The sequence below is a fragment of the Dasypus novemcinctus genome, chromosome 21, assembly GCF_030445035.2.
Source record: "Dasypus novemcinctus isolate mDasNov1 chromosome 21, mDasNov1.1.hap2, whole genome shotgun sequence".
Classification (NCBI taxonomy): domain Eukaryota; kingdom Metazoa; phylum Chordata; class Mammalia; order Cingulata; family Dasypodidae; genus Dasypus; species Dasypus novemcinctus.
Window position 1 is genome coordinate 73,628,019 of NC_080693.1, and position 13,887 is coordinate 73,641,905.

The 13,887-nt window shown below is 35.1% G+C and overlaps 1 protein-coding gene across 3 annotated transcripts in view; it reads right to left on the reverse strand.

The window, feature by feature from the left end:
• Window positions 1-13,887, reverse strand: part of ABCA6 (ATP binding cassette subfamily A member 6) — a 56,952-nt gene that overhangs the window by 12,977 nt on the left and 30,088 nt on the right. For all 3 annotated transcript variants that reach the window (XM_071210783.1, XM_058284631.2, XM_058284630.2), the window contains 9 exons: window positions 13,170-13,286; window positions 10,769-10,952; window positions 10,223-10,389; window positions 7,937-8,070; window positions 7,199-7,336; window positions 5,114-5,221; window positions 4,207-4,380; window positions 3,912-4,025; window positions 344-463 (listed from right to left, as the gene is read on the reverse strand). In XM_071210783.1, coding sequence (XP_071066884.1) covers window positions 344-463; window positions 3,912-4,025; window positions 4,207-4,380; window positions 5,114-5,221; window positions 7,199-7,336; window positions 7,937-8,070; window positions 10,223-10,389; window positions 10,769-10,952; window positions 13,170-13,286 — 1,256 coding nt within the window. The remainder of the gene's footprint in view (window positions 1-343; window positions 464-3,911; window positions 4,026-4,206; window positions 4,381-5,113; window positions 5,222-7,198; window positions 7,337-7,936; window positions 8,071-10,222; window positions 10,390-10,768; window positions 10,953-13,169; window positions 13,287-13,887) is intronic.

Sequence of the window (13,887 nt, forward strand, 5' to 3'; positions counted from 1 at the left end):
ATACAGTGTTCCACACATAGTAGCATTTAACATGTCTTGTTGAATGGTAAGGTACAACATATATGCATTTTGTACAGGGCAAAGCTTTTTTAACAGCTTTAGTGAGGTATGATTTTAAGTGTACAATGCAATGATTTTCTCACAAGTTTATGGAGTCATGCAACCATCACCACAATTCAATTTTAGAACATTTCTATCACCAAAGAGATCCTTCATGTTTATTTGTTGTCCATCCCCATCCCAGCCTCAAGAAACCACTAATCTACTTTCTGTCTATAAATTCAGGTAAAGTACATTAATGGGCTATATAGTCAAATTATTGACAGTTGGTAACATGTCTTACCTCTATCAAAAATGTTAGAAATCCACCCATAGTATATATGGGAATTAATACCATGCAGGCAATTATGACAGATTTGTCGAAATGATGCGCTATAACAAAGGAGACTGTGAAGACTGAGATCTACAAGGCAAATCCAGATATACGGCATGTCAGACAAACTCAGTCCATTGTTACCTGACAAACATACCTGGGTGTTCTCCAAATTTCTATCAGAATTTTCTCATATGCAGATACACACTTATTGCCATCACAAATACCCCTTTTCAGAGGGAAAGGAGCAGGAGGGAAGCTTTTGCTATTGTTAAGATATATGCTCTTTAGCTCTCTGATAGAAAATTCGTAATAGATAAAATGTCTTGGGATTGCTATGAAAATTAAAATGATCAAATAAACTTCCTGGCATTATTAAGAGAAAGTCAAGACAACAGGATAAAGAGAAGAATTACCTTTTTATAGCTAAGGTAATAATATCCTTAATGCAAAAAAAATACATATGCAATGGAAAGTTACATGGACAGTTATAGAAAAAGAATCCATATTGCTTCTCACCTAGACTACTGTAAAGCTTTCTCATCATCCTCCCTGCTCCATTTATTCTCCATTCTAAACAGATAACATTTAGAAGATTGTGCATTTTGATCGTAATGAACCCATTTTCTTTTAGAATACTGGTTAATGGGGGTAAAGCGTAAATACAATTAAAATTTTTTTTCTGTTCATGTATTAATTATAATAATAAAAATAATTTCTAAATTTGCTGAATATTTTCAGACATTAAGAATTTAGCATGTCTTATTTACTGTAATTCTCACAACTTTATAATGTAGCTACTATTATTTAAGTTTCAGAGAAATTGAATATTATTCTTAAATCCACAGTGAGTGGCAAAGCTGTAATTAAATATTCTGTGATTCCTAAATCTTTATGCCAGAAAACTTTACCATTTTGAAGGACTATTACATAGGGAAATGATGCCTCAATACTAAATGAATTTACAATTTTGGGGGAATATGTAATCTATATATTAGGTTGGTACAAAAGTATTTGAGGTTTACATTGCTGAAATTTGCTGTTTGATATTGGAATACATTCTTAAATAAATGTGGTTATATTATACATCATTTTAATGTGCATTTCTTGCTTTATGTTTTTTGCTAATGACTTACTACTTAATGTTTATTTTATATTTATTTTAGACTATGGAAATGATGTTAGACAAAAAGCATATTTAAGCAATTTTCTTATTTGAGTTCAAAATGAGTTGTAAAGCAGCAGAGACAACTCACAACATCAACAACGCATTTGCCCAGGAACTGCTAACGAGCACACAGTGTAGTGGGTTTCAAGTACTTTTGCAAAGGAGACAAGAGCCTTGAAGATGAGAAGCATAGTGGCCAGCCATCAGAAGTTGACAACAAACAATTGAGAGCAATCACTGAAGCTGATCCTCTTAATCTACACGAGAACTCAATGTCGACTATTCTACAGTTGTTCAGCATTTCAAGCAAATTGAAGAGGTGAAAAATCTCGACAAGTGGGTGCCTCATGAGCTGACTAAAAATCAAAATCATCATTTTGAAGTGTTGTCTTCTTTTATTCTATACAACAAAGAACCATTTCTCGATTGGATTGTGATGTGCAATGAAAAGTGGATTTTATATGACAACCACTGATTATCAGCTCAGTGTTTAAACTGAGAAGAAGCTCCAAAGCACTTTCCAAAGCCAAACTTGCACCAAAAAAAGGTCGTGGTCACTGTTTGGTGGTCTGCTGCCGGTCTGATCCACTACAGCTTTCTGAATCCCAGTGAAACCATTACATCTGAGAAGTATGCTCAATAAATCGATGAACTGCATCGAAAACTGCAACTGCAGCCGGCATGGGTCAACAGAAAGGGCCCAAATCTTCTCCACAACAATGCCCAACAGCACATTGTGCAACTAATGCTTCAAAAGTTGAACAAATTGGGCTATGAAGTTTTGCCTCATCCACCATATTCACCTGATGTCTTGCCAACAGACTACCACTTCTTCAAGCATCTCAACAACTTTTTGCAGAGAAAACGCTTCTGCAACCAGCAGGATGCAGAAAATTCTTTCCAAGAGTTCAATGAAACCCGGAAGCATGGATATTTATGCCACAAGGATAAACAAACTTATTTCATATTGGCAAAAATGTGTTGATTGTAATAGCTCCTATTTTGATTAATAAAGACGTGTTTGAGCCTAGTTATAACGATTTAAAATTCACGGTCTGAAACCGCAATTCCTTTTGCACCAACCTAATATAAGCAGCACTTTGGAGTAGGACAAAATAACAATCGAACTTCCGTAAGAGCACAATAAGCATTTTATAGCAAATCCAAAGGACTCTTCTTGTTTTATAATCTCCACACTCTCTCTGCAAAGGCTTTGCACAATTGTCCACTTGTACATATTTCTCTTTGTTTCCAAGACACCACTCTTTCCTATTTTTTCTACTATCTCTTTATTTCTGGTAACTATAATTCCTGAAGTCCACTTAGCTGACTTTCTTACTTTACTAGGTCTCCAAGTTCCCATCTTTGTGCCTCCTTTAACCCTGCTTTCTTATCCACTGAAACAAGAGAGGATTCCAAACAGCTATTTATACCTCCACTGGTAAGCATAATACACTGAAAAGGTGCTTCCCTATCAGTCAGGGGTCTGAGATACACATGAAGTACCATGTCTTTGGGTGTATGAGAGTCCATCAGATACTAGAAACAAATTAACTATTATCTATGCCTTCACTCAATGAGAGAAAAGAGACACTTCCTGGTCTGCCTTTCCAAGTGTACCCCAGATCACAAAAGAATTACTGCATGACCATCAACATACAATGCATTCCGACATTTGATTCTGTTGAGGATTGAAAAATGACTGCAACCCAAAGACTAGCAGATTTTAAGTTTATATTAGCTGTATGATAAAAATATCAATTAGCATAGTAAATATCCTCAATACATACATGGAATGAAAGAAGTTATTTATATCAAGCATAATGCAAAGGTTATTGCAAACAGCTTATAGTCTTCGTGAGGATGTATAATTTGGAAACCTGTTAACCTCCTAAACAGCATGAGCTTGAGTAAGTATTGTCAGTCATGCTACTATTATATATTTTTTGACACAAAGAATGACATAAAGTCTGAGACCTCAGTTTTATCCTGGAGTCTATCACTATTTATTGTGTAACCTTGAACAAGTCACTTAATTTTTTTCTTTTATGAAATGAAGTGAGTTATAATAAATGACTTTGACAATTTTCCACTCTGACAATTCTAGCATTCTATAAATATGTAACTTCTTTGCAATAATATAAAAATGAAACAGATAAATATACTGAAATACATAAATATAAAAAGGGACTTGGAAAAATAATCAGAAATTGTAAACATGTGCTATAGTAAATTATGTGGTATAATTTTAAAGTAATATTAATTTTCCCCATTTCTAAAGGCTTAAGTGACTATATTTAGTTAATGTTACAAGGAAAGTTAGAAAAGAACAGAACTCCACTCCTCTATTTGTATGTTATATATACTTACCATATAGAAGCAAAACGACCAAAGGCCACTATTTTTTCTCCTCTTGCCAAAAACAAATGATATCACATATGTCAAGAAAACAAGAGAAGCTGCATAACCAAATGTGATGACAACCTGAAGAATATACAAATAATATAAAAGTCAAAAAAGAAAATGTTAGCTGAGAAAAAATGAAATTAGAAATATTTTGTTGCTCATGCACTTTGCATGGTTTTACTTTTCACTTATAAAGTGTTGATCTAAATTTTATTATTAATTACATTATAAAATATGATCTATGTAGCATGTTACTTACCACAGCAAATACCATTCGACTTGTAATATGAATGTGTTCCAAATCTTCTAGGAAGAAAACTAAATGCATTGAAAGGAGAATAAAAGCGTAGAGGTTAAGATCCACCAGTGCCTGCCCACACCAGTAAGCAGAGGGGTAGAGGCCTGAAATCCATAGCTGGAACTGAGCTTTGCGCTGATTAGAAAGAAAAAAAAAAGCACAGACATATACCATTTAGGAACATGAGGCTTTTAGGGTCAGTTCCATATAGATAGTCATTTTTGAATTTTTCACTGTTTTATTTGATATGCTTGAGTCACACCACCATTTCAGCCTATGTATAATAAATAGAAAAGTAGACCTCATTATAACCAAGGGGTTAAGCTCCTTCAAAAGAAATATTATTTTGTGACCTGAAAGAAATAGTCAATTCTCCTTTTGTTCAAATATCCTCTCAGGGAGCTACTGGCCTAAGACAGTGAAGACTGACTTTTCTAAATGGAATTTAACTATTTCGTCCGAATAATGGGCACAACCAAATATAAACTCAACATAAAATTGTATTTTCCACAGTGGAAAGGAGGCTCAAGTCTTAAAATTGACCCTCAATTTCGACATCAATGATTTCCTCTTTGTAGTTATGAAGATGATGTGGTTGAAAGTTTTATAATATTCCTTTTTTTGAGGTTTTCATAAATTTCGGTCTCTGCAAAATTACTGTACTTTTACTGTGATTTTGAAATAAAAAGTGTTTTGTTTTTAAAAGTGAATTTTCTAACTTGTTATAAATAGTGTGTAACTATATTATCTAAAATAAACATGTTTCAATATTTTTCTTACAGGAAAATACTATACTTTAATCATATAAAACTCAAAATACAACTACTGAAGTTATCATAATTTTTTTGCATTTCCCCCTTTTCCTTACTTTGTAATCGTTGACACTGCTCATGGCGAGGTAAGGTGCAATGCTGCATGTAACCAAATATAAGAAAATGAAGCCTTCTGGCAGCCCAGTCAAGAATAGTACATGATACTGAAAATAGAAAAGGTACTTTAGTGAATATTTTAAAAAATGAAACAAATACCAACAATCATGAAAAATAATGTGCTTTTTGAAATACTGAAAAATCAAAACTAAAGTGTCTGTGTGGAGGTAAGAGTTCTGATAATTTAACATGACATTTCAACTCCTAGAAGAAAAAGAAGTAAAAAAATAACTCATGAATTTTGACTCCAATTAACAGATTATTCGGGCTCTGAGTAGCCTGTCTTTCTCAGCAAATCTAGGGATGGGGATGTGACAACTTTGGTAACTAGATGGGTATGTTCTGAAGTGCAGAGGTAAAAAAGAAGCTCAGATGCCAACGAACCCATCTACAAGGAGATAAACTTGAAATTGGTACCCACAATCAGCATCTGCCTGAAATTGGGCCTATATGCTGCCTCCTGGATATAGTCAATATCAAAGTAATTCTGCAATTCTCTAGCATTTATGGCACTTAAGGCTACTTCTAAACTCCCCCAGATGGAAAAAATGGTTGAGGGAGGATTGGTGTGTGTCACTGGGGCTGCCCAAAGAACAGCTATGTACACCTTAGTCGACTTAGATCCTGAGCAAACAGGCAATGGCTTGGGGGTACATAGCACCAAGAGGGTATAAAAGCTGTCTCTGTTTCTACTACTTGCTGGTTCTGCTTTCCTTCTTGCTGGCTCCTTCAGAAACCATCACCCTGGAACTCACCTATGTGTTCCCTCTCACACAGTTACGGCTTTAACTTGCAGATTTGTATATCCGTCATTGATTTCTCCAATAAATCCCATCATCACAATTCTACTGTCTGCAGACTACTTGCACATGTGTATACCACCAGCACCACTAGTGCAGGAGGCCAAAACTGAACTCAATACCTTTGTCACAAAACTGACTTCCCTTTTTGACTGTTCCATTGCTAAATCCCCCTATTGCTCTCCCGATCTCCTGGCCTGAAGAAGTTGGAGCCAGTTTTGAGAGATCCCTCTTGGTATCAGTCAGGGCCTAACCAGAAAACCACAACCACCTCTGCACTTAAAATACAAATTAATCATGAAATTGGTTCCACAGGGAGTGAAAGGGCAAGTAAGATGGGGAGCTACTATCACTCCTGGATTAGGAGGACAAAGGAAGGAGGCAATGGAACTGCAACTCTGTTAACGGTCCTTTTGATCTCCTCTCTCCCACCAGTGTGTCCTATTGTCTAAACCTAGCCTGAAATCCGAGTTACAGAATCCTGAAAATGCAGCCTATGTGAATCAGAACCCCCTGCACACAGATAAAGTGTAACCACTGGTAAGCAAAGAAATGAAACAGAAAGCAAATGGGCTTAGTATTGGCACATTCTCCTACAATTTTTAATAGTCAATCTGGAGTGGATGTAGCTCAAGTACTTGAATGCCTGCTTTCCATGTATGAAGTTCTGGTCCATTCCCCAGTACCTCCTAAAAACAAGCAAACTAACTAACAACAAGAAAAAAAACAACTTTCATTGGGGAGCAGATATAGCTCAGTGGCTGAGTGTCTGCTTTCCATGTATGACATCCCGGGTTCATTCCCCGGTACCTCCTAAAACAAAAAGTCAATCTACTGCCCATTTACTGTCTATGGAGAGTCTATTAACAAATTATATTAGATTTATGAAATTTTAGAGCTGGGTTATTAGTGTATCTGATTTCCAATTCAATGTTCTTTCTCTCTCTCTCTCATACACTTCCTCAATCAGTATGTATAATTTTTGCAGGAGTCCCTAGTACAATAAGACATACTAATGGAAAGTATTCTCCTATGTGTATTCTCTGATAATAACTTACTAGGAAAAATATCATATTTTGTTAGATATAATTTGCTTAAAATGTTAGTACAAAATAATAATTTTTAAGATTAACAATAAATTATTAATACTTAAAAGCTAAAGAGAGAAAACATAGGTTACCTGACTAATACCTGATTGTTCATATAAGCAAATTCAATACTCACCAAAGGCAATGTGCCTCTTGCAATTCGAATATGTTCTGTATGATTAAACATTCTAAGTAGCCCATTGCTGATAATATTCATAAGGATAGGAAAACAATGAAGTCTCTTGGTATTGCATACAACTGAAAACTTGTAATCCTTAAAATAAAATAAATAATATTAATTATGAATCTTTAAAGAACAATTGCAAGTTTTAAATACATGTAAGATCCCAAAAGTGTGACATTTTAGCAAATAAAACTAGTGAGTTGTACTTATCGTTAAGGTGCAATTTTAATAATCTTCACCTTTGACAGTTTGCCATTGCTCATTCTATTTTCTCCAAGTTGTAATATGTTAAGATAGCAGACTAAGGACATTTTCAGAGATTTCATGTGGCTATTATGGTATTTAATGTATTTGCTCAACATATCAAATCATTTTTGTGCAATTAGCCACTTAATAGGATTCTTTAAATACGTAAGTATATTGATTGACAATTATAAGTTCTAATATTTTCGTTAAATTTGAAATTAAATTTTCATATGTAAAAATTATGCATGTCAAAACAAAATTAGACAGAAAATATTTTACAAAACCTATTTAAACGTCACAGTTTATTCAATGAGCCAAAATGTTTTCCTGAGTCAAGTTGCTATACAGTAGCTGGGTTGATTTTCTGCAGCTTTTGAAAGAGTTAAAATGTGGTACTCTCTTAATTTTTTTTCTCTTATAAGCTCTAACACGGGACAAACATACCTTTTGTTGACCAGAAACTATGATAGCTCCATTATATGAGAGGTCGTTAGTGCCATTTCTATTTTCAAAGTCATCTACTTCCAAAACTATGTTTTGATGTTTCAGTGAGCATATAAAATCTTCAATATTTGATTCTAGTATGAAGTTAATAACAGAGGAACATATAATAGCAATGAAATATGGATTAAATTCTTAAAAGAATGCCCCTACACAAATGAAAGTAAGTATTTGCACTATACTACATGAAGGCATGTCTCTTTGGATTTCACAATAATATTGGCCCTTGACACAGAAATCATTCTACCATTTACTATTTAGCAAAAGTTATGCAGTGACTAATTAGCTGTATAGTTCTGCTTAGTGCAAGCCACCATGTGGCTCATTAAAACAAGATAATTCTATTATTACAAGTTTGGTAAAAATACATTGGAACTCAATATTAAATGGAAGTATAATAAATATATGAGGAAAATCAATAATTAGTGGAGATATAAAAATTATATGGCAAGACTTCAGATTGTCCAGCCTAAAACAGTAGATAAGACTACTCTCCTTTCTCCTTTAATCCTTTGAAATGACAGGAAAGTAAATACACGTATTTGTGTGTGATGGTGGTACACATTTTACATATATATTGCATACATATTTTATAAAAATATACATTAATAAGTGGGAAATGAAAAAGGCACCATCAGCAAATGAAAGTTTTTGATGTGCGCCTAAAGAATAAGACAGATGCAATCGCTTGACAGAGAAACAAGAGCTGAGAAAAATTCACAGTCTAGAGCACACAGGAGCAAAAACTATAAAGATAAAGTTAATTTCTGAGATATTTCAAATTCAGAGTGAACAAAAGCAAGGGGCCAGATGGCCAGGGTCACTAACTAGGTCACAATTACACCTGGAACAAGGTGACCAGTCAGGTCCCACCATCTGTTCCACAGGATTCAAGCAGCAGCTGCAGTTGCTCCCACAGTAAAGGTCCCTATATTTACCTTCTAAGAGAAGTGAAGAGCTACCTCAGGAGGACAATATCTGGTGAAAACAGCAGGCAGGATCTGATGTAACTCCAGACAATTAAAAAGACAGGATAGGAAGGAAAAAGGAAAAAGAGGGACTTTTGTTTTTGCCTATTAGGCCTCAGAAATGGGAGTTTATCCTAGACAGACTCAAAGTGGGCTATGGGGTTAGAAACACAGGGACAAGTTCCTGACAGTTAGGACCCTCCCCCAACTTGGACAGAGATGCACACATAGAAAGTAAGCTTTCCATGTACCCTGGAGCAGCCACAGCTCTCACTCCATCTCCACAGCCACTTAAGGTAGAACACCCAGGCAAACAGGGACTCTCAAATTTAAAGACAAACATGCTACCAATTATCATATTTTGAGAAAAAAGGAACAAGATGGTATACAAGTCTCAAATTTAATTAGCAAATTACCTCACAATTGAGCATAGAGAAAAATAAATCTTTTTAAGATTACACAAGTGTGCTGTTCTCAGGATGACTGGAGAGTATGGAAGAAAAAAAACATGGCCTAATAGGTAAAGAAATAAGCTGAGATCTTGGAAATTAAATATACAATTAGCAAGACTTTCAGTTTGAAGAGTAAGTAAGGCTTTCTTTCTAAAATCCAAATGGGAAACAACAAGGAAAATGAGAAACAGAAATTGTTTTAAGAGGAGACATCTAAAACCCTGAATCACAAATGTATATGAAGAAGGACATCCAAGTAAAACGATGTCACCTACTCAGACATTATTTTTAACACTTTAGTCAGAAACCTAAAAGTTTCTTTAACAAAGTTACATTAGTGGTTAGCCAAACCAGTTGCTGGTTGTTTGGGATAACAAGATCACAAAGGAATCATCCTGGATTCTTCTGGACTACATGGAAGAGCATGGGGAGTAGGTATGTCATCTTTACATTTCAATCAGTGTGTGTCATCCTTATGACATAGGTTAAGTTGTAATAGAGAGATCTTAAAATAGGGCGGTTCAGCCAAGATAGACATTTATTTCTCTCTCGCATAATGGCTGAGGGTAGGCAAGTAGACTGCAAGATAGTGTGGTGACACAGATTCCTTCTATCTTGTTGTTCCACCAATCCCCACTATTTCCAAAACTCAGAGCAAATTTGTTATGCACAGGTTGTCATAAGTGTTTTCTGTAAGTAAGATTCAAAAACACATTTTCTTCTCTTATAATTTTCTCTCCCCGCCCCCCAGCATGTGCTATTTAACAATAAACATAATCAATTTCGGGATTTAAATTTTATCAGTTCACCTGTGTTATTGACAATCAGTAGGCTGGTACGGGAGTCTCTGGGGGGTTGTCCAAGAGAGAGGAAATACAATTCAGGTTTAAATTCCCAATCGCTCTTTTGATATAATGTAATATAAAATATATTTTCCACAATCAAAGGGAACACTGCAATTCCAAGCACCAATAATCTAGCAATAAAGAAAAATTACCATATGAATGTACAACAAATTTTTTGTCCACTTAGTCATTCCAAAATATTTGTTGAGTGTCGATTCTATTCTACCCTATAACAGTCGTGATCCCGGTGCTACGATTAGAAAGGCATGTACTAGCATGATATAGTACTAAAAGGCATTGTTATATACACACCAGGATATCAAACTATTAAAACTAAACACACAATCAAACACTAACACACAGGTGTTCTCAGTGTCAGTAGAATCAAATGCTGTGTTTAGCCTCCAACGTGAATGTGGGGCATTGTGCTCTAGATTTGAAATTCTCTTCTGGCTTGAATCTCTTTTGAAACCCATAAGTCTAACAAAACCAAAATATTCTGATACTCACAGGGTCAAAAGTGATTTCTTGCCACGTTTTAATTTTAAGAAACGGAGCCATGCTATTGCACAGACCTGCAGTCTCCAGAGGGCCATGTCACTTGAGGCCTTCTGCATTTCAGGTAGAGAAGAACGAGCTGATTCCATTTCATCTAGGCTTCCTGAATCTCTTAATATCACTGCTTGTTCAAAATCTATATGCACACACACACATCATTTTTAAACTTTATTTTTAGAGATGTTTTAGATTTACATTTACAGAAAAATTACACTGAAAGTATAGGGAATTCCCATATAACCCCCACACACCCACCCACATAGCTTACCCCCCCCCCAATACTGACATCTTAATGTGGTACATTTGTTACAGTTGATGAACCAATACTGAAGCATTGTTACTAACCAAAGACTATAGTTTACATTACAGTTTACACCTTGTGCTGTATAGATCCAAGGCCTTGAAAAATGCTTAATGTCATGTGTCTGTCATTGCAGATTATGCAGAAGAATCTCACTGCCCCAAATATGTGCTGTTCTAGCCATTCATCCCCCTTCCTTCTGAAACCCTGGAAACCACTATCTTTATATCAGCACACACACATTATTAATGCCAGCCTGGGACATCACAGTTTTCTCTGTTTAGGAACATGAACATTTTTTACTCCTTAAGTCAACAACAAAAAGACAACAAAGGATTTATACAGACATTCTCAAAGAAGATATTCAAATGGCTAATAAGCTTTTGAAAAGAAACTCAGCATCACTGCCTTCAAGGAAATGCAAATCAAAACCATAATGAGGTACCACTTCACAACCACTAGGTAGCTGTTATTAAAAAACGGAAGAAGAAAAACAAAACAAAACAAGTGTTGAAGGGAGGAGGAGAAATAAGAATTCTCTTTCACTGCTGGTGAAATGCAAAATGGTTTAGCCACTGTGGAAAACAGTTTGGTGGTCCCTCAGAAAGTTAAACACATGATCCAGTGTTTTTACTTCTAGGTATATACCCCAAAGCATTGATAATATGCACTTGGCAGATATTTGCACACCAGTGCTCATAACAGCATTATTCACAATAGCCATAAGGTGAAAACAACCCGAGTGTCCATCAACAGAAGAAGGGATGATAAAATGTGGTATATGCACACAAAGAATATTATTTGGCCATAAAAAGGAATGAATTTCTGATGCATACCACAAATGGATGAACCTTGACATTGTGCTAAATGAAATAAGCCAGACACAAAAGGTCATTTATAGGAAATAACCAGAATATGCAAATTCATAAAGTCAGAAAATAGAATATAGGTAACCAAGGACCAAGTGGGGGTGGGGAAATAAGAGTTAATGCTTAATGGATAAAGAGTTTCTGTTTGGGATGATGAAAATGTTTTGCTGAAAGATAATGGGTATGATAGCACAATATTGTGAATGTAATTAATTTCACTGAATTGTGCACATGTAAGTGGTAAAATGAAAAATTTTGCTTTTATATATGTTACCAAATAAAAATCTTTGGGAAAATTATTTTAGAATATTTATGGTTACAATGAGAACAATATAAGAAAAAATTACATTTATGATGTCCTTATTCAATAAATTCAACCATAAAATGTACCATATTCAAATCAAAAGAGGAAGGTTGATCACATTATGCTCAGTCTTTAAAAAGGCATAGACAGTCCCATACGTAACAATAAACTGAGGGATTTCCAGAAATGTTTTCCAAAGGTATAGCTTATCATTAATGCCTAAATGTCTGATATTGAAGGATCAATAATTTAGTAGTGCAAGTGAAACATCACCAAGACTGGAATCATCAAACCTGTACCTGAATCACATTATTATGGCTTATAAGTATATGGCTTGGGACCAACCAATCACTTAACTGCTCTTGAGTCTGATTCTCTCATCTGTAAAATGACACAGATGACACCTGTGAGAAAGTAATGCAATATACCCATACATTAATCAGAGTGTTTGACACAGGGATTTCATAAATGACATCTCTTATCATTTCCACCTGTTAAAATGCACAGAACATAGTCTCAAGCTTTCTCCTCATAAAGACTCTAGTGGAATTTTGTTTAGTAACAAGCTAAAAAAAATTTATAAGAAATTTCTGCTTAGACCTCAGGGACCTGACTGAGAGTCTTTCATAGCTTCACAATACCCTAGAAGTGTAAGCATCTGAGATGTAGGAGAAACCTGCTAAAATAAGGTGCAATCATTTCCAAAGAGAAATTCTATAGATTCCAAGAAAGGCCATGTGTCCAGTCCTTTCCAAATAGCAGAATCAAAGTTGAAATTGGTCTCATTCCTTAATCTGAATCACACACAAGAAATTATGAATACCAAATTGATACATGATCATTTGGGAATTTTTCTATGAATTATACAAATGGCTTTACCTTGTTCGGTAGTTGGTTTTCCTTCTAGTTTCATGAAGACATCATTCAGAGTTGATATGGAAACATCATAATTCATCACACCAAGGCTGGAACACTTATCAAGGTCACTGAAAAGGTCTAAGACAAAAGATATAATAGATACAGTCTAAACCTAGTAAATTAAATTTGGCCCTTTGCTTTTTATTAGTAAATTAACACTTATTTAAAAGATAATACAGAATATTGTTCAGAAAAATTATGTATTTGGAGTATCACTCAGATTTTGGTCTTATCTCCAAAATATCTTTCAAATCCATCCACTTCCATCCATCTTTTTACTGGTACCACTGCATCCCAATCACTATCATCTTTTACCTGTACCTCTGAAATGGCCATATAGTTGGTTTCCCAGTGTTCATTCTTATTTCTCTACCTTCAGAGTGACCTTTTATATTCAGAGAATACAAATATAAGTAAGACCATACAAAACCCCCTGCTTAATAGTTTCTCAATGCAGGTAAAATAAAAATCAAAGTGTGTAACATGGCCCCTGAGGCTCCATATGAGCATGTCTCTATCCCTACAACCTTCCCTATCTCCCCTCTCCACTCTCCTCCTTTACTCATTGCACTCCAGACACTCTACTTTCCCTCTCTTTAGAATGCTTTTGACCATTTTCTTCTTGTGGCCTTCTGAAACCACTCTATCTAAACCTCAACCTGACACCAGTCATCACTCT